This window comes from Prionailurus bengalensis, chromosome D1, assembly GCF_016509475.1.
Source record: "Prionailurus bengalensis isolate Pbe53 chromosome D1, Fcat_Pben_1.1_paternal_pri, whole genome shotgun sequence".
NCBI classification, from domain to species: domain Eukaryota; kingdom Metazoa; phylum Chordata; class Mammalia; order Carnivora; family Felidae; genus Prionailurus; species Prionailurus bengalensis.
This window is the reverse complement of record NC_057346.1, coordinates 89,602,813-89,628,725: the sequence shown is the minus strand read 5'-3', so window position 1 is coordinate 89,628,725 and position 25,913 is coordinate 89,602,813. Positions and strand designations below refer to the sequence as shown.

Here is a 25,913-nt window from a genome sequence, read left to right as displayed (position 1 = left end):
AAAATAGAAGGAAAAAGAAAACTCGCACCGGCTTGGTAAATCAAATGTTCCTTTTATCTGGTATCCAGTCAGAAAGGGAAGGAATATGTTAAACACCATACCAATGGCCAGGCCTAGGCTTGGAGGGCCTGGGAAGCAGTATTTGGCACTATGGATTATTTCTGACTATATTTCTGACTCTACCAGTGGACAGTATCTTCAAAGAAGTTAGTCAAGTTACCTTATCCTCCTTCTCACAAAGCCTTGAGAGGGCTCTCCTTGACCCTGTCAGTACTGCCTTTTAGAATAGTTGGAGGTGCACAGTATTCTATCACTAGTCGTCAAAGTCGGCTTTACGATCTAATGGTATTTTCGTTACGTGCTATTCATTATCCGATAATGGAGAAGTATGAAAAAGGTCAACGTTGCAGAATCCCTACAGTTAGTCACTTTATTGGGCCCAAAATAAATTCAGATATCTTCCCCTCTCCCTTATAGGTGTCATCCTGGGGGCAGTATGTGGAGGGCTTCTCCGCTTGGCATCTCCTCTCCACCCTGACGTGGTTATGTTAATAGCCTTCCCAGGGGATATACTCATGAGGATGCTAAAAATGCTTATTCTGCCTCTCATCATCTCCAGCTTAATCACAGGTAAGGCCACAGGGGATCGTACTCCCATCTGGTTTGTGGAGTGACCATCGAATCTCAATTTGATTGAACGAATGAATGAATGAATGAATGTGATTGTCTGTGTCATTTTATTTCAGAGCCTTGGTTTTCCTGTCTCTAAAATGGGGACTATCAACCCAAAACGAATTTCTCATTTGTTGGTCAGTCCTTCTGTCTAGCAATAAAAGATGAAAAGGAAACTGCCACGTGTTGAAAGGGTTAAAAACTATAGTGATTTTGGGGCGCCTGGGTGGCGCAGTCGGTTAAGCGTCCGACTTCAGCCAGGTCACGATCTCGCGGTCCGGGAGTTCGAGCCCCGCGTCAGGCTCTGGGCTGATGGCTCAGAGCCTGGAGCCTGTTTCCGATTCTGTGTCTCCCTCTCTCTCTGCCCCTCCCCCGTTCATGCTCTGTCTCTCTGTCCCAAAAATAAATAAACGTTGAAAAAAAAAATTAAAAAAAAAACAAAAACTATAGTGATTTCAATTTTGAATGTATACTTTTCTCATTTTCCAAATTATATTTCACTCAGATTCTGATAAAAGTAATAAATAGAAAAGGACATTTTCTCTTTACCATTTAACTGGGTGTAGAAGGAAGTGGGTATTAAAAATAAATTAAATACTAGATGTGAAACCCTTCAAGTTTTTAAGAAGAAAGTCACCCTTAAAGTGTAAATCAGGTTCAACTCTTTGGGGCTGAAAGAAGTCTTTTATTGCAAAGAATGTTTTCACCTCTCTGGGCTTATGCTGGTAGTTTTCTCTTTACTAAATAACACTGCTCAAATAGGGTACAAATTGATGTAGTTTTTTTTTTAATTTTTTAAAATATTTATTTACTTTTTGAGAGAGAGAGAGAGAGAGAGAGAGAGAGAGAGAGAGAGAGAGAGAATGTGAGCGGGCAAGAGGCTGAGAGAGGGAGACACAGAATCCAAAGCAGGCTGCACACTCTGAGCTGTCAGCACAGGCCCTGACACGGGGCTTGAACTCACAAACCGTGGGATCACGACCTGAGTCAAAGTTGGATGCTTAACCGACTGAGCCAGCCAGGCGCCCCATTAAACTGATGTAGTTTAAAGACTGGGCTCTGATTTAAGGCTGAAAGCTAGGCTTTGACTGGTACTTGGTGCCATCTAGGTGACCTTGAGAAAGCTGTCCACCTTACGAAGGAAGTGAGGCTCTCGAAATGTCAAGAGATTCAGACGCTAAGCCACATTGTTCTGTAGTCTCATCTCGGGTCAACCAGCGAGCCCAGTGAATGCAAGGTCTCATCAATCAGCCCCAGACTGAGTGAAACTGTGCTTTAACCTTAAAGGCTCCTTTTCAAACCAGAGAAAGTATTCTCCATGCCTGTTTAACAGACCATATACTGGTCAACCTGGCAAGGAAACTTAGTGTCTGTTGGCCAGAATCTGACTTTAGGTTGTAAGGAGAAGTGGCTTGTAGATAAGTCCGCTTAATTCAGAAAACTTTGCACCAGTGACTTCCTCCCGCACAGCAAGGGCTACAATCTCTCTGTCTAGTAAAAGCAGAAACTGAAACCAGGAAGTAGAAAAATTGAACATACAACTGGGAAAAAACCTAGTGAAGGCAGGAGTTTTTGTGACTTGCTTGGAATTTCCTCTAACAATCACAGAACCTCCCACAGTGTAGACAGAGCACCCACCTTTGTGTTCTCTAATCCCTGCACTGGGTTGGAAACTGTGGGTCTCCGTCATGCTTCGCCTTGGAGGAGTGAGGGCTGTGCTAGATCGCTATGCTAGATGCTTGATATCAATCACCAGGACTGCCAGATTTTTTGTTTTGTTTTTGTTTTGTTTTTGTTTTTGTCTTTTTTTTTTAATTTTTTTTTCAACATTTATTTATTTTTGGGACAGAGAGAGACAGAGCTTGAACGGGGGAGGGGCAGAGAGAGAGGGAGACACAGAATCGGAAACAGGCTCCAGGCTCTGAGCCATCAGCCCAGAGCCCGACGCGGGGCTCGAACTCCCGGACCGCGAGATCGTGACCTGGCTGAAGTTGGATGCTTAACCGACTGCGCCACCCAGGCGCCCCTGTTTTTGTCTTTTAAGTGAGGACATTAAAAGAAAAAGTTCTAGCACCATCACCTCATAAAGAAAGGATATCTTAATACCAAATAAGTGGGAAGGACATGCTCTCAGAATTAAAAAATGGAATACATTCAACTTGAACTCACTATTGCAGACTGACAGAAAGTAGTCATTGATCATTTTATAAACTCCGAACCAGAAATCTTCAACTCTGGTTCTCTAGAATCTCAAAAATGTCCTGGGAGAACAGAACGGTAAACTGTAGGGGACACCTAGGTGGCTCAGTCAGTTGAGCGTTGGACTCTTGATTCGGCTCGGGTCATGATCCCAGGGTCATGGGATCAAGCCCCGTGTCAGGCTCCGTGCTGAGCATGGAGCCTGCTTAGGATTCTCTCTTCCTTCCTCTGCCCCTCTCCTCTTCTCGTGTGCACGCGCGCGCTCTCTCTCTCTCTAAAATAAAATAATAATAGACAAAAGAACTGTAAACTATAGGATTTGTAGGACCAAACATTCAGTAGGAGGAGGTTTAATTAACCATTCATGCATTTGAGTAATATGAAGCCACGTTCTAGGTATGCAGAGATGGGCATCGTAGGATTAATCCTTCCCATATCATTTCAATCCAGGTTTGTCGGGCCTGGATGCTAAAGCCAGTGGACGCTTGGGCACGAGAGCCATGGTGTATTACATGTCCACAACCGTCATCGCCGCAGTGCTGGGGGTCATCTTGGTCTTGGCCATCCACCCAGGGAACCCCAAACTCAAGAAGCAGCTGGGACCCGGGAAGAAAAACGATGAAGTGTCCAGCCTGGATGCCTTCCTGGACCTCATCCGAAATCTCTTCCCTGAAAACCTTGTCCAAGCCTGTTTTCAGCAGGTAACCCAAAGTTCTGACGTTCTTGCCTCTCTAGCCTCCTTCAGTTATCAAGATAATAACTTAGGGAGTGTTTCAGTGAACTAGCCCTGGGGAACAGCTTTCCTATATTTAATTACCTCTGTCTAGGGATTGTAGGAGGTGATTTGGAGCAGGATTTTGGGATTAAAGTTGTATTTTGCTTGATTTTATTAACCTTCCTTTTTTTCCAGCTCACTTCACATCTCTTTGCTCTGGGATTCCCCTTCTTCCTTTTTTTCCCCCACCCCGTTACTTTTCCCCTTGTTTTTTGGTTTCCGTGGATGGGCTGTCCAAGGGCACACGTTTGAAAATCACCCTTGCCCTCAACCCTCTAGAATGCCCAGTGGGTCTCTATGTTGGTAGGATAGCAACACCACATGTGATGCATTTAAAAAAGACACATGCCTTACAGAGTCAGGATCTCTAGTGTAGGCCCGGGGATTGGGTGTTTTCAAATTGTGGAAGTCATACACGAGGGCTGTAAAAAGTTTAAACGGTGGAGCTGTACTTCCCTTCCCTAGAACTACTCATGCTGGGAATTTTGTTTCCTTCCATATATAGATTTTGCCTGTGTGCATAATCTTCAGAAAAAAATTCAACCCGAGTGGTAACTGCATTGCATATACTGTGCTGTGCCGTACTCTTTTATTTAACAGTGCCTTACCATCATCTCTCTCTCTCTCTCTCCTCACGATTGTGTAGTTATTTCTGAAAAATAAATTCTTGGGGGCTCATGTCCTGCCCCGGAGTTCTAGATTTCAAATTTGCTGGATGTTGCAAAACGGCTCTACAAAGGTTTGTAGTGATGTATGCTCCTGCCGACTGCATACGGGCAGATCGAGTTTTTTAAAGCTTCTAATTTAAGAAAATGGGTGATTCTGCTCGGTGGAACCACTGAGAGAGAGAGAGAGAGAGAGAGAGAGAGAGACTGAGGCCTCGCTCCCCAGCCTGTCGTCTAGCCCCCAAGGTCAGGTTAGGTGAGAATTGGCATCAGTTCCCATTAGCCCATGGAGGGAGAGCTAGCACCAAGGTTCAACCAGAACCCGGGAATCTCCTCCAGCCATTTCCAGGGAACCACAGAAGAATGAACTTCGGAGACAGGCTGCCTAGAGGAAAAGTTTGCTTTCCCAGCTGTCCCCCAAATCCTATTGTCAACCCCGGCTGGGCCCCGCTTACTCTGGGTTAAGACGTGTTCTCTGATTTCCAGTGCTGCGTTGGTGGCACTTACGGCAGAGGGCTACGTTAAAGGCAACCATCTCACGGATAAAGAAGATGTGGCGTATATACATATACACGATGGAATAGTACTCAGCCGTGAAAAAGAATGAGACTTTTGCCGTTTGCGACAACGTGGATGGACCCGGAGGGCATGGTGCTAAGTGAAATAAGTCAGAGAAAGACAGATACCACATGATTTCACTTATATGTACAAACTAAAAAAACAACAACAACAACAACAAAAGCCAAGACAAATGAATAAACAAACATGTAAAAAACAGCAACAGCCTTCTACTTACGGAGAATAAACCGATGGTTGTCAGAGGGAAGGAAGTGGGGGATGGGCAAAGTGGGTGAAGGAGAGGGGGAGGCATAGGCTTCCTGTTATAGAAGGAAGAAGTCGTGGGGATGGAAGGCACAGCACAGGGACTGTAGCCAATGGTACTGAACGGTGTTGTGAGGGGACAGACGGTAACTACACTTGTGGTGAGCAAGCGTAATGTGTAGACTTGTCAAATCACTGTGTGGCGCGGCTGAAGCTAACGAAATACATTGTGTCCACTCTGCTTCAATCAAAAGGAAGAACGAAATAAAATTCGAGAACAACCACAAAGGACAAATCAAAAAGCCTCCATTAACACATAATAAATAAGAGAAACCATTTCAGCTGGGGAGGTAGGGTGGGAAGGGAAGGGAGGGGTGCTTCCTGGCGCTCCCTCTCTAGAGGGAACCTACTTAGATGAAAGCACTCTGGGACTGGGGGGAGGGGTAGCATGAGAGGCACCATGGAGGCACGGACGGGCCTCCTTCCTGGGCCCCGTCGTGACCCTGCTCCATGAGAGGCGACCCCTTCGTCATAGCAAAGCAGGACCGAGGCAGACAGCCACCAGGAGCCGTTGCTCTGATCTTGGGTGAGCTTTAGTGGTGTTAGCCACGCTCACTCGGTGACCTGTCCGGTCAGTGGGCGATCTCTGTATGAAGTTGCCCACGGCAGGGCTACTGTGCACACTAGAATAGAGGGCTGAGCCATTCCCTGCCCCTCCCTGCCCTGGACCCACCCCTCCACTGGCAATATTCATATGAGGAATGAGCCCTTAGCCGCCCCACCCCCACCCCCCCAGCTCAGTCCAGGGTCACTGCCCCTTTGAGTTGGGACAATCAGAGGAAAAAATGTGTAGACTCTTTTATTTACCTCAGGGCAAGGGAGCATGTACATCTCAGGCAGCCCAGAAGAAGGGGGTCTTAAACTAGAAGCAATCCATGGGCCCAGGGGGCCCTTGAAGTGGGTTCAACGAAAGGGAACCGTTGTAGGGTGACATCCCATTACCAGAGAGAAGGGATGCCAGGCAAGTGCTTTCCGTGCCCTCGGGTTACAGCTGGAAGTGACTACAAAAAGCTTGCCTTGGGTGTGGAGGGCTTCACTGCCACAGTTAGACACAGAGATGGAAAGAGGCAGGTGCACTGTCCCCGGAGCAGAGGCTGTCTTGCTCAAAGTGGCAGGCCCTGTGCCTTAGAGGGCAGCGGGGCCTCCTGCTTGCTGCTTAGGGCTGAACCAGCGTGAGCTTTCCGGGACAGCAGCGGGATGTCAGGTGCGGTCTGACCACATTCAGTCAAGGCTAGCCACAGGGACCGCATGGGTCTTCTCTTGCGGGGAATCCAGTGATGTGTGTTTGCTCATCCATCTGATATTTGAGAGCACTTCCTGGGTGCTGGCTCTCCACTGTGCACAAGATGCCACAGGCAATGAGACAGCCAGGGTCCCCGCCCAATGGAACTTACTTATGTTCGGGCGTTGGGGGACACAGTCCAGAACCAACCTGTTTTAAGGTGACAGACCCTGGTGGCTTGGACTCGGGTAGACTGGAGTTGGCATCCAGATGGGGTTGTCCAACCCAGACAGGCTCGGCTCATGAACTGAGGCGGAGACCAGGCCTGTGTTCCAGTATCCCTATCTCCTCGCCTTCAACCTGAGCCACTGGCCCGTGCTGTTTGGAAGCTGATTTGGGAGTCAAACGTAACTCATTTTGAATCCTGCTTCAGCAACTAGCTAGCTTTCTGCCCTGCAGTTAGCGAGCCCCCCTGAGCCTTGAGGGGCTACTGTTGACATAAGCGATAATATGTGTCAAACATGCCACACCTGCTGCCACCTGTTCCTGAGAGCCACCATTTGTTTACGACCGTGGCCGTTAGTCCTTTGAACTCAAGACTTGGCTTCTATGGCATTCTCAGGACAGAGAATGTTGGCTTCTGGCCCTCCCATTTTTCCTGGGAGCATGACTCTTCTGATCATGCCTGCATTCTTTCTTCTTGCCAACGTTGCCCAGACCCAGGAGCCCAGGAGCTGCCTGTCCTCCCCTTGCACACTCAGCCTGAGCTTCCTTCCTCGCTGCACAAGCACACGTGGCCAGGCTAGAACAGAGCCACATCGTGCTTCTCTCCCACTTTGGAGAGCTGGTCAGCTCACTGTTAGGCCTAGCTGCCGTAGGGTTGGGTCTCGGTAGCACAGGGAGTGGAAGAACTCGGTGGTGGCCCTCGGAGTTCAAGTCCTAGCTCTGCCAAGAACTCTGTGCCATCTGACAGGTCATCTGAGTTCTCCATGCCTCCTCTCCCATAGCTATTCAGGGTTTAGCCATCTGTTGCCTACTATGTACCAGCACTGACATTCTAGGATTCTGCAGGAGTTCTATTTTAATGCCCTTGGAGGTATTGTTTCTCGGGGCTCGGAAGTGTGTTTTACAGCACTCTGCATGCAGGGTGCCTGGCACCTTTAAAATTAGAATGGATGCCACAGATGTCGAGGAATAGCATGAGAGGTTCTCAGGGGGCCACTTGCACAGAGATGCTTGGCAAACATTGAGCAAAGCTTGGCATCACTGCCCAGAAGGAGTGGGTGTCTTCCCATCTTACATTTTTGGTCTGAAATAGAAGCCAACAATCCTGTCATGGCAGCTGCTGGCAGCTGCGAGTACCCAGCATCTGGTGCCCAGATGGAGCTGCCCAGCAGACCATGACTCTGGAAGGAGCCCGAATGAGGCTTCGTCTGTGAAGACCGCCAGACAGGTCCCAGGCAGGAAGGAACAAAACAGGTGGACCTGTTCCCTGCGAAGACACTCACTTTCCGACTCTTGGCCAGATCCAGGGCCCCTCCCAAGAGGCAAGAAGGGCCATCCAACTGGGGTTCACAATTATGAAGAGCTTCAGTGATCGATGCTGGATGTTGTCTCTGAGATGCAGGGCTACAATCATGGGACTGAAAGAGGCTACAATCAAGGGCTACAATCATGGGACTGAAAGAGGCTACAATCAAGGGCTACAATCTTGGGACTGTCCCCCAACTCGAAGCTTGTGTCCCATTACTGGATCACACTACATTATAAATGAGTGCTATCAGTCCTATAATTATCAAGTGATGAAGACAATCGTTTCCTACTGTATGTGTATAATAAAATATCACTTTGTTAAACACGAACATTGAACTATTGCCCAACTTTCATAACCTTGTTTTGATATTTCTTAATTAATTTTTTAACATCCTAGGGATTTTAAAAACGTGTAAGTGCCTAGGCTTTTGGTGGTCAAACGCCTTATCTTTATATTCCTCCCTCCTCCTCCCACTCCATTAGATTCAAACGGTAACCAAGAAAGTCCTGGTGGCGCCTCCATCAGATGAGGAAGGCAATGCCACCAACGCTGTCATCTCATTATTGAACGAGACTGTGACGGAGGCACCTGAGGAAGCGAAGGTGGTTATCAAGAAGGGCCTGGAGTTCAAGGATGGCATGAATGTCTTAGGTAGGCATCGTGGTGTTCACCTCTGGGGGGAGACGATGGCCAACCTTTCCTGCATCTCAGCGCCTTGGCATCCCTCGTTGAAAGATTAAGGAAGAGGGAGAGAGGCAAGCAGGACCGCGAGGGGACATGGCAGCTAGAGGTCAGTTATGGGAAGAGAGAGGGGACTAACGTGATGTTGGCAAGTAACTTTCTCTGACTGTCCATTGCAGGAAGTTACACATCCAATTCTTCCATTTTTTCAGCATTTTTTTTTTCTTGAACTGCCCTGCATGCTAGTGCTGCACTAGGCACAGGGATAGCCCACCCCAGCTTTCACAGCCTTTAAAACATCACAATGCTATCAGGAGTGTGAAGTGTTGGTGTTGGTGCTCAGAGGAGCTTATCAAAAGATTATCTTGTTTACCTCTCTGGGATTCCAGTGAGCCCTTTCCCCTAGCCTGGAGCCTTCATAGCACGCCATTACTTGGTTCTTCGGCTCTGCAGGTAGACAGGCTGGGTTCAGATCCCTTATGGACCACTCACTGGTGACTTGAGCATGGCCAAGTTGCTTCACTTCTTGAGATTCATTTGTAACTGGATGAGATTGCGTTTCTCTTGCAGATCATTATGAGCATTAAATGAGATTGTGCATGTGGAGCACAGTAGTATATAGTGTGTGCTCTCTTCTGAGCTACTGTCATTATCCAAGGTGAATGGAGAGCTGAGGGGCACCATAAGAAAACGCCCCCACAGAGGATGAAGATTCCCCATCATGGGAGTGACTCCCCTTTGCTCAGTTTACTCCCTACCCACCCCCTGGGACCACTCCCCACCATAACCCCCACCCACTGTTAGAGTGGTGTCCCATAAACAAGAAGGAGGGACATTTGGCCCTAAGCTGGAAGAAATGGGGAAGCTGGGCGGAAAAAGGACGTTAATCTGTGCAAGCAAGATTTCTAAGGGTTTGAGGGACAGCTGGTTAGAAATGGATCAGCTCTGTGGTCCTTCCGCTTTGCCATCTAGGAGATCAAATACCCTTGTCTCCTTAGGAGGGTTGTAGATAAAGTATTGGATGCCGAGTCAGCCTCCACCCCTGATCCAGCCCTTCTCCTCCACTGCCCAGATGTCTGTGAGCCTTTCAGGACCTTCCCAGCCCTGCTCTGTTCCCCCAAACCCCATAGTCAAGTGGCCCCACAGTCTTCTACATACGCTGGGGGAGGTTAAGGCCATGAGTAATGAGGCCAAACTTTGGGGTGAATCATTCAGAAGACTTACATGGTCGTTTCCAGATTCTCAGTGGATTCTGGGAAGCCACGTTGACCTTGAGCTGCCCTAGGGAGTTTCAACACAACTCACTACTCTCTCAGCCCCAGTGACCAAGTCTAAAAGGGCTTTGTTCAAGTGAAACGCCCCAGTTCCAGTAAGCGAGTTCAGTGAAGCTGTGTTGACAGAGGGAAATGACATGGAAGCTGGACGTGAGTGTCCAAGTGCAGAGTGAGGCCCTGGAAAGCCAAGGGAAGTTAGACCATTGGGAAACTTCTCATTTACAAATCATGGCTAAAACAAGATTCTTCCCTTGGTCTTCTGAGGGTGGAGAAGGTGGCTTTTTTTTTTTTTTTTTTTTTTTTTTGGCTTTGGAAAGTCCCAATGATTGAACATTGCAGTAAGTGAAGACAAAACCCTGACTCTGGCCTCCTACTTCTTGAAGGACTCCTTTCTCTCTGCCAAAACCTCCAGACCACTTCTGAGCTCCACTCTAACCCCATCCATTAAGTCAACTCCTGGGAGATTTTGCTCCTTCCAACGTCTCTCTCTCATAGTCATAGATGTGGCTCAGTTTCTGCTGACCCTGCAAGGGTAGCCCTTTTATGCCAGCATTTTGTGACTTTGAGACCTTGAGGAGTTTCTCTTAAAATCTCCAAATGGAATTAACTGGGTAATACTAGGTCTTCTCAGCCAGAATGTTCACAGATTATGTCTCACCGCACACCCAACAGACTCCTCTCCGTGGGCTTGAGAGAAGGCTTGGGAATAGTCTGAATTTGGTTCCATACGTTACTGCAGAGTGAGACCACACTCCCCTGGTCACTGCTTCTCACAAAGCCTCTGTCTTTATGGCCAATAACTCACTTGTAAATCACTTGCCAGTCTTTCTAGCTAAGAACTGAAAAGGGGAAATATTCGTTCCCAGGGATTAACAATCCTGAGTGCAGGTGCTGAGTTCTTTTTGCTAAAGAGAGAGAGGGTCCAGTGAAGGATAGTTGAACAATCTGGGTTGTTACGTGCATAGTGTGGGGAGGTGAGTGTCTCTGGGGGGAAGTCGGAGATTCAGAAAGAAAGAATTCTTCCCTAAGAGAATCAGATTATAATGATATAATTTACCCAGTGTAACTCAAGACTCCAGGCATAACTGGATACATTAGGAAATGATATAAAAGGAGGGTTGTAAATTAGACCTGCCAAACTGGGACACGGCAGTCATAGGGAAGAGGAAGGAAAGAGAGGGCCTAGAATATTGGCCATACTACCGTTCAGAAGAAATGTCAGATGGGCAAGCAAGGGCCTGCAGCTATGGGGACAGCAACATTGGTTGGTAGTCCATGCCAGTAGTCAGAATTGGAGCCCCAGGATTGGCCATAATGGGTCAGAGTGGGAAGGGGGCACAGAGTGGCTAGTAATCAGAAATCCAGACAGCCCCCAGACAATCATGGGGGTATCTGTTAGCCGTAAAGTGGCCCAGTCCCTGGGTGGGCCTGGGTGAGACTAGGTAAGGGGTGAAACTCTGAGGAAAAGGATGGGAAGGAGTGGTAGGGGAAGAGAAACTTCTGGGAGGAGAAAAGCCAGGCCAAGCTTGGAGGAACCAAAGTATATGGCAGCTTCCTAGCACATATGCCAACATACTCTGGTGTGGGGAAAGAGGCAAAGACAACACAGAGATAAGACTCAAGGCTGGGTGTTGAAGCTGGTCCAGGACCTAGTGCCTTTGATGGGGACAGAGCTCCTCACGTCCTTCCAGCCTGGGGTTAGGATTGACCCTAGAGGCTGGGGTGGGGCTAGATTTAGATAGAAGTCAAGCCATGTCAAGTGAAGTGAGAAGGGGACTGAGGGGCTAGCAAGTTTCAAAGTCTATGTTCTGCCTTTATGATACTGATAAAAAATACAGTTAAAAAAAAAAGGGGAAGCATTCTAACCATTTTGACCATGAAAAGAATGATGAGGAGTTAATAAATCACAGGTTAAATACAAACGAACTGGGTCAACTGGGGTTTCCCAACTATTTTGGATTTCTCATTGCTTTCCATTTGACTTTTCGACATTCTTCCTCCTTCTCGTATTAGGCATGTAGCAGTAGAAAGATACTTTTATACTTAGGATTCTTCTGCAGTGGAACATACCAGCCACACATGAATTTGCACTAGCCCTAAGCCAATGTAGACATAACCCTGGCAGAGACTTTATTGGCTAATTGGTCTCTCTGCAGTTCTAATGTGGGCTCCAAAGTTTGCATGATAATCCCCAAGCCTCAACAAGCCTTCTTTTGTTAATCTGTGTACTCTGGAATCTGCTTACCCATGGTAAGGGAGGAGGAGAGAGAAGAGAGTGCTTTTGAGTTTGGAATGAAATGGAATTCATTTTTTTCAAGGAACTGATACCGCTGACAGTTCAACTTGCTCTTGTGGGAAATGTTAAGGGATGCCATAATTATCCAAGGGAAAGGTATTTTCAGTGTGAACCCTAATGCCTCATTTGCGGGGTAACAGGCAGGTGAGAAGGTGGCTCCCTGTGTCAGGAATGGTGAAGGAGGGAGAAGAAACACACACTTTGTAACTTGTCCTTCTGCGTGATGTGATTCACTCAACAGGTCTGATCGGGTTTTTCATTGCTTTTGGCATCGCCATGGGGAAGATGGGAGAGCAGGCCAAGCTGATGGTGGAATTCTTCAACATTTTGAATGAGATTGTAATGAAGTTAGTGATCATGATCATGTGGTAAGTGAGCTTGTTCTTACTCAGTGTTGGGGAAGGGTGTCTGAAGGTCTTGGGATCCTTGAAAGATAACGGAGCCCTCCCAGCAGGAGAGAGTAGGCATGGAGCAAGCAAAGGGCTGTCTGGAAAAAAACTTTGAGAAAAGGATGAAAATCTTTTTTGGGGGGAGCTTCCCCTGGAAAATGGGTTGGAAAACCATGGCCCATCCTTGGGCCAGATCCTATCTGCTTGCTATGCGTTTAGTGTGGCCTACAAGTTAGGAATGGGTTTTATGTTTTTATGTTGCCGGAAAAAAAAAATCAAAAGAGTAATAGTGTTCCACAACACATGAAAATTGTATGAAATTCACATTCAGGACCCATAAAGTCTTATTGGCACACGGCTGTGTCCATTCGTTCACATATTGTCTAGGGTTGCTTTGTGCCAAATGGCAGAGTTGGGCAGTTCAGACTAAGATTGCGTAGCCTGAAAAAACTGAAGTATTTACTATTTGGCCCTTCACATAAAGTTTGCCTATTCCTGCCTGTGGGAAAACAAAAACAACAACGAAAAGCAAGAAAAGATAGACAAGCTGGAAAAACCAATTAGTAACCCTGAACCTGAGCACTGTGAGGAAACCTAAGATAAGTCCAAGATACCAAGGATGATACAACATGACTGAGGGCATGTGGCAGGACCACTACGCTAATATTCTGGTGTCCAAAAGCAGTGTATTGTAGTGTTATGACTCGTGCAGCAGGAAAAAGAGGCAGTTCTCAGGCCATGCAAACAGTGAAATCACAGAGGCAATATTAGAATTGTAAGTGCTCTTGGAAATCTTGTTCCACCCTCTAGTTTTATGGAAGAGAAGACTGTATCATATGATACATCCAGAGTCACCAAATCTTGATTCCTTAACATCGTCATGATCATTATAATCATAAAAGTTACCAGCTATTGATTTCCTTGTATCTGCCAAGAGCCAGGATAAGTGCTTAGTGCCTGTCAGTTGTAATCCCAGTAGCCCCGCAGAGATGGCACCATGACTCCCATTTTACAGAAAAGGCAACTGAGGTGTATTGAGGTGAATTAATTTGCTTAAGATGATATAGCTAGTGGGGCGAAGAGCTGGAGTGCCTATTCATTTCGTAATCGTTGATGCCTAAGTGGGTGACTTTTTTGTTTGAGTTATCTAAGCAGTACTGTCTCTGCTTTACTGCATGTGTCTTTGTGGTCAGCGGTTCTGAAATCTAGGGCAGCCCAGGAGGGCATGAGTGCCCAGTCTTCTGTAAAGGAAACGGTACCACCTTCAGACCTCTAGTGTCCACTCTCTCTCGGATGAAAGATTTTTACGTGCATTTGTTCCAGACCTCTTTGATGGTCTGATATGCCTGTCTAGAAAAAAACCAAAACCGGGGCGCCTGGGTGGCGCAGTCGGTTAAGCGTCCGACTTCAGCCAGGTCACGATCTCACGGTCCGGGAGTTCGAGCCCCGCGTCAGGCTCTGGGCTGATGGCTCAGAGCCTGGAGCCTGTTTCCGATTCTGTGTCTCCCTCTCTCTCTGCCCCTCCCCCGTTCATGCTCTGTCTCTCTCTGTCCCAAAAATAAATAAACGTTGAAAAAAAAAAATTTTTAGAAAAAAACCAAAACCATTATGAGACCAAACGACACCTGTGTCCTGTCACAGGAATTCAGGATTGCCAATTCTCTGTCTCTGCTTGTTCTCAGCCTACTCACCTTCCCCAACCCTCCTCCTCCTCTGGGCTTCCTTCATTTCTGCATGGTGCCTCCCACTAAAATTCTACCTTCTCTTTCTCTTCTTCCTTTCCTTGGCTCCTCCTCCCCCTTTACAAGAACAAGAATCTGCTCCTGCCTTATTTTTTATCCCCACAGAACCCAACCTTGTGATGTGCTGGTAGTAATTCTTACTAAAACCTCAAGAGTGAGTGGACTAGCTGAAGGCCCCAGGGTCTCAGATCCAGAAGATGTTCCTCATATGAGTGAAAACATATGATACGTGTCTTTCTCTGCCTGACTTATCTCACTCAGCGTGATACACTCCGGTTCCATCCACATTGCTGCAAAAGGCCAGATTTCATTCTTTCTCACTGCCAAGTAGTATTCCATTGTATATATAAACCACATCTTCTTTATCCATTCATCAGTTGATGAACATTTAGGCTCTTTCCATCATTTGGCCATTGTTAACGCGGGAATCTACCCCCAAGACCAAGAACACACTGTATATACTGTATGTTAGCCAACTTGACAATAAATTACATTAAAAAAAAAAAAAAAGAATACACTTCACGGAAAAAAAATAAGTATTTATTGAATGAATAAATGAGTAAATAAGCAAGAAAAGAAAAAAAGATGTTCCTTATGATTTCATGAACCATATTTACTAGGCCTGGCTTGTTCAGATCATCGCTTTATTGTACTTTGAAAACATGGACAGGACGCTGGTTAAATAATGTGATTTTGTTTTTGTTTTTATTGTATCAATTCTTCAACTGCTCAGGCAACCCTAGATTTCTGAATACTTCTTTTTTATGAAAATTTAAAGTCACCCGCAATGTGATGCTCTAAAAATATGTTTCGAGTCTTTTTTACAAACCTGCCTGAGCTTGCTGAGAACTTAGTAAATAATAAAGCAGAATATGCCTCTTGGTAGTAAACGTTAGGATCTGCACTGGTCCCCTGGAATTCTTAGCAGAATGAACGTCCTCGCTCTAAAACTACAGTTCAGATTTCTGTACTATGATGCCAGTGATGTGGGCAATATCATTTGCACTGAGCCCTTGAAGGAGAGGAAATGTGGGAGATGAATCATGGGATAAAGTGTGTGCTCACTTCTCCCCGGGGAAGAGGGGTGTGGATTAAGGTTTCCTATTCAATGAAACCAAAACTCCTAAAGATTTAGCATCAAAACCCAGGAGATGCCGAGCAACTGTGAGTCAGGAACAAGGTCTATGCAATGACTTCTGACAGCTGTTCAGTTACCTCATCTAGGCAAACAGTCAGGAGGGTGTTACATGGTAGGAGATGCCGATTCTACACATTTCTTTCATTCCTGAGCTGCCTCGTCAGCGTTTGATAACAATGTGTGTGAGACGGTTTGGGGTAGAACAGTCAATTACTCTTTAACCGACCCTCTCAAAGCTTAAATGATCAGACTTCTTTTGTGTTCTTCTCTGTGTGGTAATAAGAACAGTATAATAGCAAAATATAACGTTGCAGAGATCCCTATTATTCTAGTAACAATGATTACCAAATTATAACTTATAGTTATTAAATTCTTGCTATATGCTCAGCACTACCTCAATGATTGTATTGTATCTATTTATTATTGGGGAGCTAATTATTATTATCATAATTATTAAATCAAAGCTAAGGTTTGCCAACTTCCTGCTATACGCTTAGTACTATTCCAATTACTTTCCATACATTAATTCATTTATTGGTCTCCATAATACCTAGCAGGAATAGGGACTTTTGTTAGCCCCATTTTCCAGTTGTAAAAACTAAGCACAGAAGTTAACTTGCCCAGTGTCGTACAGCCTAAGTAGTGGGAGTTGTGTGGGAGTGGTGCCTAATTCAACTTCTGTCTGACTTCAGGGTGGAGTGAATCCGGCATCCTCCTAGTACTAACTGTGTGACTTTAGGCGAATTAGACACATTCTAAACCCCATGATCTGAATGGATTGAGCATAGAATCAGTGTGTCTTAGGGTTGCCGTGAGAATGGAGTGAAATTGTGATCAACAGTTACAAAGCATTCCTCATATGCTGGGTCCTGTCTAAACACTTTCTATGAACAGTGTTATCATTGTTGTTATTTTGTGATTATGATTACTATTATCAATTCAATCTGTATCCTCTGTTTCTGTGTGTTCATGGATCCTTTAAGAAGCCTAAAAGACTCTCTGATTCATCAAAAAAAGAAAAACCCTTAATTTCAGTATGATTTTAATATCCTCATTTTTTGCAAATTTCTTTAAAACATTTTTTTTGAAAATCTGATAACCTTAAACAGAAAGTAAAACTTTTCATAATCTCACCACTCTAGAAACACAAAGTGAGAAGTGAGATCTCTGTCCACTCTTTCAATTCTCCCTCCCTTTTAACCCACCACCACTGTCCATCCATCCCTTCCATCCATCCATCCATCCATCCATCCATCCTTCCATCCATCCATCCATCCCTTCCATCCATCCATCCATCCATCCATCCATCCATCCATCCCTTCCATCCATCCATCCATCCATCCATCCATCCAACCGTCCAGCTATCCATCCATTCTGTCACTCCATGAATGTTTTTGAGCCCCTCTTCTATGCCAATAACAATTTTAGCTAGTGTAATGGTGAAGAAGACAGAGAAATATTCTGGCCCTCACAGGGCCTACATTCTACTGAAAGGAAAGAGAAAGAGTAAAAGGAAGCAAATAAGAATTCAGACAGCAGTCAGTGCTACAAAGTTAGTAACCAGGAGAGTGGGACAGAGAGTGATGGGGGATGGAAGTATGGCTTGGACTCTATCCTGGGGGTCCAGGAGGGCTGCCTGGGGAAGTGGCTTTTGATGGAGATCTGAAGAATCGGAAGAGGCAGCTCTGTGAAGAACCCATATTAGAATTTTTCAGTGGGAGGAAACAGCAAGTGAAAGGTTTTTAAGGGTCAGACGAAGGTCCGGAGTACCTGCGATGTAGTTGGTTGGTGAGGGGGCGTGGAAGGCAGTGAAATTGGAGAGGTGGGCAGGAGACAGATGCCATAAGTCTTCGCAGGCTACCTTGACAAGTTGGGGTCTATTTACTTGCAAAAGGAAGTCCCTGGGGAGGTGTGGGGGAGGGGGGAGGGGAGACTACAAGCCTGGAGGCTCTGCATACTGATTTTCCCTCTATCCTCATCCAAAGTTCTAGTCCACACATAGAAACTGTCAGCAGTCACTGCTTGGATAGCCGGAACACCAGTCTCTAAGCGGACTGGGTAAAATGGAGATTTGTGTTACTTTTTGAGCCTGAGAGCAGACAACACATTTAGGTAAACTCTTAGAATGTGTGTTTGGCTCTTTGTTGACAGACTCTTCCCTTTTTTGGTTCTCTTGGGATCTGTCCCAAACTGGGAGACTGGTGTTGCTGTTGAAAACCAATAGCAGTGTGGGGCAAAGCCAGAGTGACTTTATGGCAAGACCGAGAAAGTCTCTCCACTAACCATCTAACTGTCTGATCTGCCATCTGTCCTGTGACTAAAAGTCCTGAATTAACTACTTTAATGGGTTAAGACCAAAGGTCTTGAATAAATTGGAGCTAATGCAAATGGTTTCCGAAGGGTAACCAAGTAACTTCTGCATTTCATCCTGTTGTGGAACAGATTTTATTCCTTGAAACATTGGTTTCCGAGAATACGTCAGAATTACCTAGGGGAACTTGTTTAAAATACAAATGCCCCCAGGTTAGCTCCAGGAGATTCTAACTCAATAGGTATGTGGTGAGCCCAAGGAATCCGTGTTGTTAGCAGGCAGGTCAGGTGAGTGTGAAGCCGGTGTCTGTGAATGCACAGGCACACTGAGGTCTGGGCATGTTAAATTCTGTGTATGAGTTTGTGTTTGTGGAGTCGAACGCAGTCTTGGGAAAGGCAACTTGGTAAAGACCTTAAAATGACAAGGACTGAGGTACAAAGCGGATGGAGGCAAGGATGGATGATGTGATAGTAAGAAAAAGATTTGACAGGCCAGTCCTAGATGAATCAGTGCCTTTGAAAACAGTGCCCAGAGCTGCAGATACAACCAGTCTAAGGGCATGGTGGGAGGCATTCTGTCTCCCTGCTCTGCAGTGATGTCCTTCTAATTTAGAAACTGGTCCAACAATTACTGGGCACTCTTTGGCTTCAGAAGCTTACCGGAGCCCTCAGCCTCTTTATGCACTTTAGTTTATGGCTTTGATTGTTTGCTTCATTTCAGAAGCTTTGAGTGGTGACCTTGAATCCTGGTCATTTGCCCTTTCTTTTCCACGGAGTGTCATTTCCAGTGAGATAATTATACGGCGACCCAGGAACTCAGAAGCTCTAGCTCCTGAGTGGAAGCTTAAGCCACTTGTTTTGAAAACAGGTGCAGGGAAGTAACGGCCTTAAAGGACACCATAGCGCTAAAGACTCTTTCCTTGTCCTAATTGATGCTCATTCTGGTTCTGGAGACCCAGGTGTTTGGGTTAACTAGGGCCCCTGCTTGCCATATTTATTTACCTGACACTCTACCTTCTGGCCTTTGAATGACGCTCTCCATTTGTAGTGGGAAACTCATGTTTCTCCCAGCGAGCTGAGTGCTCTGGAGGTAACCTGTTCCCTCTCTCTAATCCATTTGGCTCCGGCTCAAAGGTGTTCTCCAGGGGGATTCTGTAGCTGTCTTGCTTGGCAAAGAGCCTGGGAAACACTTTCTCTCCATTCTGCAAATGGCTTGTCCCAGAAAAGCGGGAAAATTGAGTGGCACCCAGAATAGCTCATATTTGTGTTTTTCTGTACATCTTTAAAGGGTGATTGGTGCTTGGGAAATAATTGATCTCTTGGTTTATGAAGATAAATGCTTGCTGGCACCATTTATTGGTGCATTCTGCTCAGTTACTTACAATCCCCTGGAACAAAGAGTTGGCCTCTGAGACTACCCAGCTGATCGGGGAGATGTTGTGACTATGGGCACACCAGGAGAGTGTAAAATGGTGGGAAAGCCAAGGGTTTAACAACATAGCTCCCTAATGCCTGCGGAAACAGTTCTCAAATATCATCAGTCTTTACCCCAGGGAAACACGTGGAGGCTACAGCCTGGAAACTCATCAAGGAAGGGAGCAACTATTCTAGTGTTTTTACTACGTATCGTATCGTCAGTTACAAATCAGCTCTTTCAGAAGAAGGTTCCCCTTGACAAAATATTTTGCTTATAAAAACATCCACCATTGGGTGGCAGTAGACTGAGATGTTTTAGAAAGCAGCATTAACTCAGACTTGACTCATTAAGCATGGTGGGGGAAAGGACACGGTGTGCGTAATCCGTGTAAAAACAGAACATACAAAGGATTCCTTGGTCAGCAGTTGGAGATGAATGGTGCTGACGGGGAGGGGTGCAGGATTTACATTTCAAAAATGTAAGCCTTGCAGCAATCCCACGAGGCTGGAGTTAGCCTAAGCCTTGACTTGCATGCCTGTAAAATGGGAATAAGTCTCTAACCAGGGTCATGTAGCTGGTAAGTGGCTGGACAAGCTCCGTGTCTTATGTAAATGTGTATATAACTCTCATCCACTCCTCACATCTTTTCTTTACCCAGGAAAGGGTTTGCTTCAGGCACAATTACAAAAAGAAAAAAAAAAAAAGAATCACTTCTGGCGTGGGTGTCTGTCTTCCTTTCCTGACTCCTTTACCCCTGTTGATGGCCTTATCCTGGGACTTCATTTCCCCCACAGTCTTTTTCTCAAATAAGTTCATAATTCTTACCAAGGTATCAACTTTCCCACAGTTTCATTTCAGTCAGAAGGTGTCGCAGGCTGACCAAGTCTATGCTCCAGGTCTACCAGATTGGGCAACAGAGAAAGTATGTTGCCCAACATTGGAAAAATACACTGAAGATGAGAGAGCACGTGATGAGCTTACTCAAGAGTGAGGACAACAGCCAATGGTTTCTAAGCTCCCTATCAAACAATAGTAAGATGGAAATATAAAATAAGGTTATAGAGAATAAATCGGTGTATGGTAAACTGTTGGCTTAGCTACAACGAGCTACAACTGCCAGTTAAAGGGAAGTGGTTTGGCTTGGTGAGGGGAAAAAATACCCTTGGAGTTTCACAGGACCCGAATTGTTCTCCTCCTGCTTCCTGGTTTTGCGGTCGTGGGCTGGTTACTTAACTTTTCTGAATGTCAATTTCCTCGTTTGCCAACTAAGAGTAATGATACCTTGATTTCAGGGTTGTGGTAAGAATTAAATGAGGTGATGCATGTAGTGCTCTTACTGTACCGCTTGAGACGCGATGTACGGTGGTCGGGATTGCTGGTAGAGTAGGGATGGAAAGAAATACTTTCAGACTTAGAAGTAAGTAATAAAACCGCATTTCTCTAAACGTACTCTCTGGCTCAGATGGTTTTCTTGATTTGGCAGGCTTCCCCCCCCCCCACCCCCCTCTCTCTCATTTTTTAATAAATTTCCCATCTTCCAAGGCAGAAACAAAGCAAATTTGCAAACACCGGCGTATAGTTTGGTGAAACTCTAATGAGCTTCCTGGGAAGCTCCAAATGGATTCCCAGTTTTCAAGGAAAGAGTTGGGGGATCAGGGAAACCAAACAAGATTCTCAAAGACACAGCCTGTGTGTCTCTCAAGCTCGGTGCTTACCCGGGAGATGGTAAAGCTAGATTCTGTTATTCCTAAAAATCACCTGAGCAACAGAGTTCACCTTTGGAATTCTCATCAGAGCAGGGATCCCCCCAGATCCATGGCACAGATTTCAGGTCGTACAGTGAGTCTGAAGTAAAATGCAGCAACAGTTGAATCTCATGGACTTCGTCCCGCAAAACTCTTTGTACCGAAATGCAAAGGGTTTTCCTCGGAGTGCAGTACATGTAAGGGCCCAGATCTAGGTTCTGGATCCCATAAGGCTGTCTTCAATGCTTTTTTTTTTTCCCTTTTATGTTTTTCAGGTACTCTCCCCTGGGTATCGCCTGCCTCATTTGTGGAAAGATCATTGCAATCAAGGACTTAGAAGTGGTTGCTAGGCAACTGGGGATGTACATGGTCACGGTGATAGTGGGCCTCATCATCCATGGGGGCATCTTTCTCCCCTTGATTTACTTTCTAGTCACCAGGAAAAACCCTTTCTCCTTTTTTGCTGGCATTTTCCAAGCCTGGATCACTGCCCTGGGTACCGCCTCCAGGTAGAGAATACAAGAAATCACCTTTCTTTCTTTCTGCTCATTCCTTTCCCTTCTCTGCCACTTCCTCTTTTCAAAACCCTTTCATCACAGAGTTCAATGAGAACATGTTTCATGTATTATTAAAATATTCCTGGAAAAGATAAATGCTTTGTATTTTTGGCTCCCAGGAACTTAGGAACTTTCTGATGAACATTTTTGCGGATATGCAACTGTCCTGGAAATATGATCTCATGTTAAACTTCCCAGATGAATACATGCTATTAGTATGCATGCCTAAGTTGCCACATCTAGCATTGGTTTAGTTCCAAATGTTTTCCAGAAGGATGTAACAGCGTATTGTGCTATTTAAGAAATTCTCCCACCTGTGATTTGAAAAATGCTATCAGAAAATATCACTCTATTGGACTTATGGTTCAAAACTGGAAAAATGAGCTTTTGCATGGTAAACATGTTAGATGAGATTTTTAAAAAACAAACCAGAAGTCAATGAAGCCTGTGACCCCTGCATGAACCCCTAATGGACCCTTCTGCCCCATTGATTTTGAGAAAATCAGGTTGGCATTGATTCAACTTGACATTGACTGAGAGTCCGTTCCTTCTTCATTAAGTAAGTTCCAGGGCATCTAAAGCCAATGAGGACTCCAGAGATATGCAGAGAAAAAAAAAATATTTTTTGATGTCTTCTTGGACTGAATTTAACAAGAACAAACAAACAGGAACAAATACATTAGAAACACCTACCAATTTAGAATTTCAAAAAGAGTTTTATTGTTTCAGACTGCACTAGTTGTTAGTATTTCTTTACAAAACTAAGGGTCACAAAACGGAGACAGAGGTCAGGAAGCAGGTGGTGGGGGCAGGGGGGTGGGGGCAAGCAGGCTGCAGACCCTAGCTCAGCGTGATCTCTGGAGTCACCTGTCAGCTGATTCTAGTTGATCCCATGACCATGCATTGCCAGTGAGATGGTCACCCTGTGACACAGAGTGACTGCTGTTCCGAGGCTACTGAGCAAGCAGTCGGGTTTTCCTTAAGTGACCCGACAGGCCAATAGTGGTGACTACCCGAGGAGCCAAATTGTGTTTCCATCTTGCAAATCAATGAGATTTTGGTACTTGTAGAATGTAGGGGTTCAGAAGATGCTAAAAATACATATAATCCTCGGGATCTACATTCTGCATTTGGTTTCCCAAGATGAAGGGAAACATCCCGAAATTTCTTTTTCCTACTTGGTCTTATATACTCCCTATGGCTAAGTATCTCTATCCACAAAGATCCCCTCTCTTTGGAAAAAAAGTAAATATTTTTTTTTTCCAAAACCAATCATTTTTAGTTTGATATTTGTTTTCTGGTTATGAGAGTGGTGTTTGCTCATTGGGAAAAAGTTCAGACAGTGAATAAAGTTTTGAAGGAGAAAGTGAACATCTCCAGTTATTCTGTTACCCAGTGATAATTGATAGTAACCTTTTAGTTCATCTTAGTCATATATTTTTTCCAGGTTTTACTATATATAGATATTGCAAACTGTATTTTTTACTGATCAACCTATTATAAAATTTCTATCAACATACATCTTCCTACTATTTTAAAACGGCATAATAATATACTGCAGGTGCTATAATACACCCCTGTCTCCACCTTGGGATGTACATTTAAGGCATGTCTATTGAACAGGCATCCTTATAAATACATCCCTGCAAGCTTGTCTGATGATCCCCTCAAGGTAAATTTATAGAAGTGGAATTTCCGAGTCCAATGGTAAGCACACCGGCTGTTGTAAAACATATCCCCAGTTTGCCGCTCAGAAAAGTATGTTAGTTTATGCCCCCATGAACTGGGTGTGAGAGTATGCTTTTCCACACCTACTTACGAACACTGGATATTATCAGTCCCTTTAATACTTTCCAATGTTATTGGTGAAAAATGATCTCATCGATTCTGCATTTCTTTGATTACCAGTGAAGGCAAGCATCTCTTTGTGTTCTTACAGACCATCCTCCTCTCCCCTCCCCAACCCTGTGAACTATTTGTGATGGTCATTTCCTGTTGGGGTATTATTCCTTTCCTGATTGGCTGTTTCACTCTCTTCACATATAAAAATATTAACTCAAGTGTCACATGTCACAAATGATGTTCCTCTCTACCTGACATTTGTTTTGTAAATTTACAGGGCTTTTTGTCCCTGGAAGTTTTTAATTTGTGTATTGTTGAAGTTGCTACTATTTTCATTTAGTGTTTAGAATTTCAATTTTCTCAGGAACATCTCTACTAAAAATTATGAAACATTACTTTGTATTTTCTTCCAGTACCTTTGCGGTTTTGATCTTTAAAAATATTATTATCTTTCCTTTGAACGACTAGATAGTTATCCCTAGTACCTTTACAAGACAAAGTAAATCTTAAAAGCATATGGGTAGCCCGAGTTCATATTTAAATCAGCCAAACGCTTGGGTTATCTGGCCAAGGCCACAGATGCTAGACCCTTCTCCTTACCCTGTCTTTCAAGTGACTTTAATCTTTGTTTAAAATGTGGCTCTTTCCTGGATGCAGAATTTCATTTTTTTAGAAGAAAATACACTTAAAGAAAAAACTGTGGCATGAATCACATACTAAGAACTATCTCAGCCATTATGACCACAGGGAAAAAAAACAAAACCCCAGTACAGTCAGCTAAATTTCTTTCTACCTCCTTGGACCTTGGACTGATGGAGAAGGGGAAGGGGTCACCCCCTTTTCTCAACAGGCTGATGTCAGGGAGGACTAACAGAGGGGGTGCCCTGGGACACATGTCTCTGCATCCTCCTGACATCAGTGAATGCTATTAAAACTACTCTAGAAAAAAAAAGACGGTCAAGTAACTGATAGTTATTATTAGCAACATTTGAAGACTTATTATTAGCAACACATGAAGACATCCACGTCAGAATGCTGGAAGGACAGGAAAGAGTTAAAACTCCCAAGTCCCAGTTTGAATTGGTTGGGTATATATAGACTTTTAAGACACAAAGCCCGTTCAGTAAAGAAATTGAGACTATTTTCATACCTTGTCAATTACTTTCCCTAATCTATTTAATTGTCCAAAGACCTCTTAATGACATTTTGGGAAGATGAATACCATAATAAAAATTATTATATTCTCGTCCGCCCCGAAGTTTGCTTAGATTCCTATCATTGAAAATCCCAGCCACCAACCACAGCTGCCATTTCAGACTAGTCACGGTGTCCTAGAAACCTTCAAAGGGGTCCTAAGAAAGGGTGGGGTGGGGAGGGCCTGGGGGTGGGAGGAATAAATTAATGGGACACTAATGTCTCATTAAAATAGCTGGAGAAGCTAACCAAATACAATGACCTCAACTTTTCTCCCTGGGTTTATAAGGTGTTAGTAATGAGAGGTCTCCAAACATTCATTTCTTCTCCCTAAGAGCAAGGAGGAGGCATAAGACAGACCTCTGACTTGAAATCACAAAGAATATTGCCATAAGATGACGCTGACGTCCCTAAGATTGTTATGAGGAGCTTGTTTATCAGTGGTTTAATAAGATGCAGATTTAGGCGACTCTAATTTTAGAGCTTCTGCTTCCTGTTTCTGAGTAGGCCCTGGAATCTGCATTCTCTTTAGCTTTTCTGAAGCTGGTGGCTCTCTACTACTCTCTGAGAAACTGAGACCTCTGGCAACGGTCTATGTCAAACTTGGCGGGAGCCCTGGTTCTGACCAGTAGAGGGAGGAAGCTATGAGGCTGTCCGTGCATGCTAGAAATAAGTGTGTCTGCATTGGAGGTTCCCCAGTTCACTTTACTAAGCTTTGAATAGAAAAAAAAAAGCAAAAAAGCAAAAAAACCAGAAACAAAATCAAAACAACCAAACAGAAAAACCCCAAACCAAAAAAAACCCCAAAAGAGAAAGGACCGCAAAGAACTCGCATGGCAGTATGGGCGTTCTGCATTTCTTTCCATATTACTTAAACTTGGAAGCAAATCCACCTACCCTCCCATGTGCCTCCCTCCACATGGAAATAATATTTTGGCCATCAGCAACCCTTATCCTTACAGGTCTCCTAATTTAGAAGACACACGAACATGTCAGGGGTTCTGGCCCTTGAGGCTGGGTCATGCGGTGGTGAGTTCCGGACAGGAATTTCCAGGGCGGAGTGGGGGTGGAGTCATTCCGTATTGGGTCTTTGATTAGCTACAGAGCACATGCTTTTCTGCCCTATGTTGTTGGAAAGACTGTACAGTTGGCCAATGACCATGTATTAGGGAGTTGGATTGTGTATAGGGGTCCCCAGTGAATTGCTAGAAGCTCAGGTTCAGGCTAAATGGTACTTAACATGTTTATCCAGCATTGTCAAAATTAGCTCAGGGCAATTCCCAGAGGCTGGATGCAGTCCATGCATCATTGGAAACAGTGTTTCTAGCATGAAATTATGGGTCATTCAAAAATTCCTTATTCCATTTCACTGTTGACAG

At 44.8% G+C, this 25,913-nt stretch overlaps 1 protein-coding gene across 3 annotated transcripts in view; it reads left to right on the top strand.

Annotated features, from left to right (window-relative positions):
- SLC1A2 (solute carrier family 1 member 2) overlaps positions 1-25,913 on the top strand; it is a 146,764-nt gene that overhangs the window by 90,923 nt on the left and 29,928 nt on the right. For all 3 annotated transcript variants that reach the window (XR_006297452.1, XM_043580961.1, XM_043580962.1), the window contains exons 3-7: positions 478-630; positions 3,322-3,572; positions 8,432-8,600; positions 12,442-12,568; positions 21,217-21,450. Coding sequence is in view for 2 of the 3 variants with exons in the window: in XM_043580961.1 (XP_043436896.1) it covers positions 478-630; positions 3,322-3,572; positions 8,432-8,600; positions 12,442-12,568; positions 21,217-21,450 (934 nt within the window). In the remaining variant the exon portion in view is untranslated. The remainder of the gene's footprint in view (positions 1-477; positions 631-3,321; positions 3,573-8,431; positions 8,601-12,441; positions 12,569-21,216; positions 21,451-25,913) is intronic.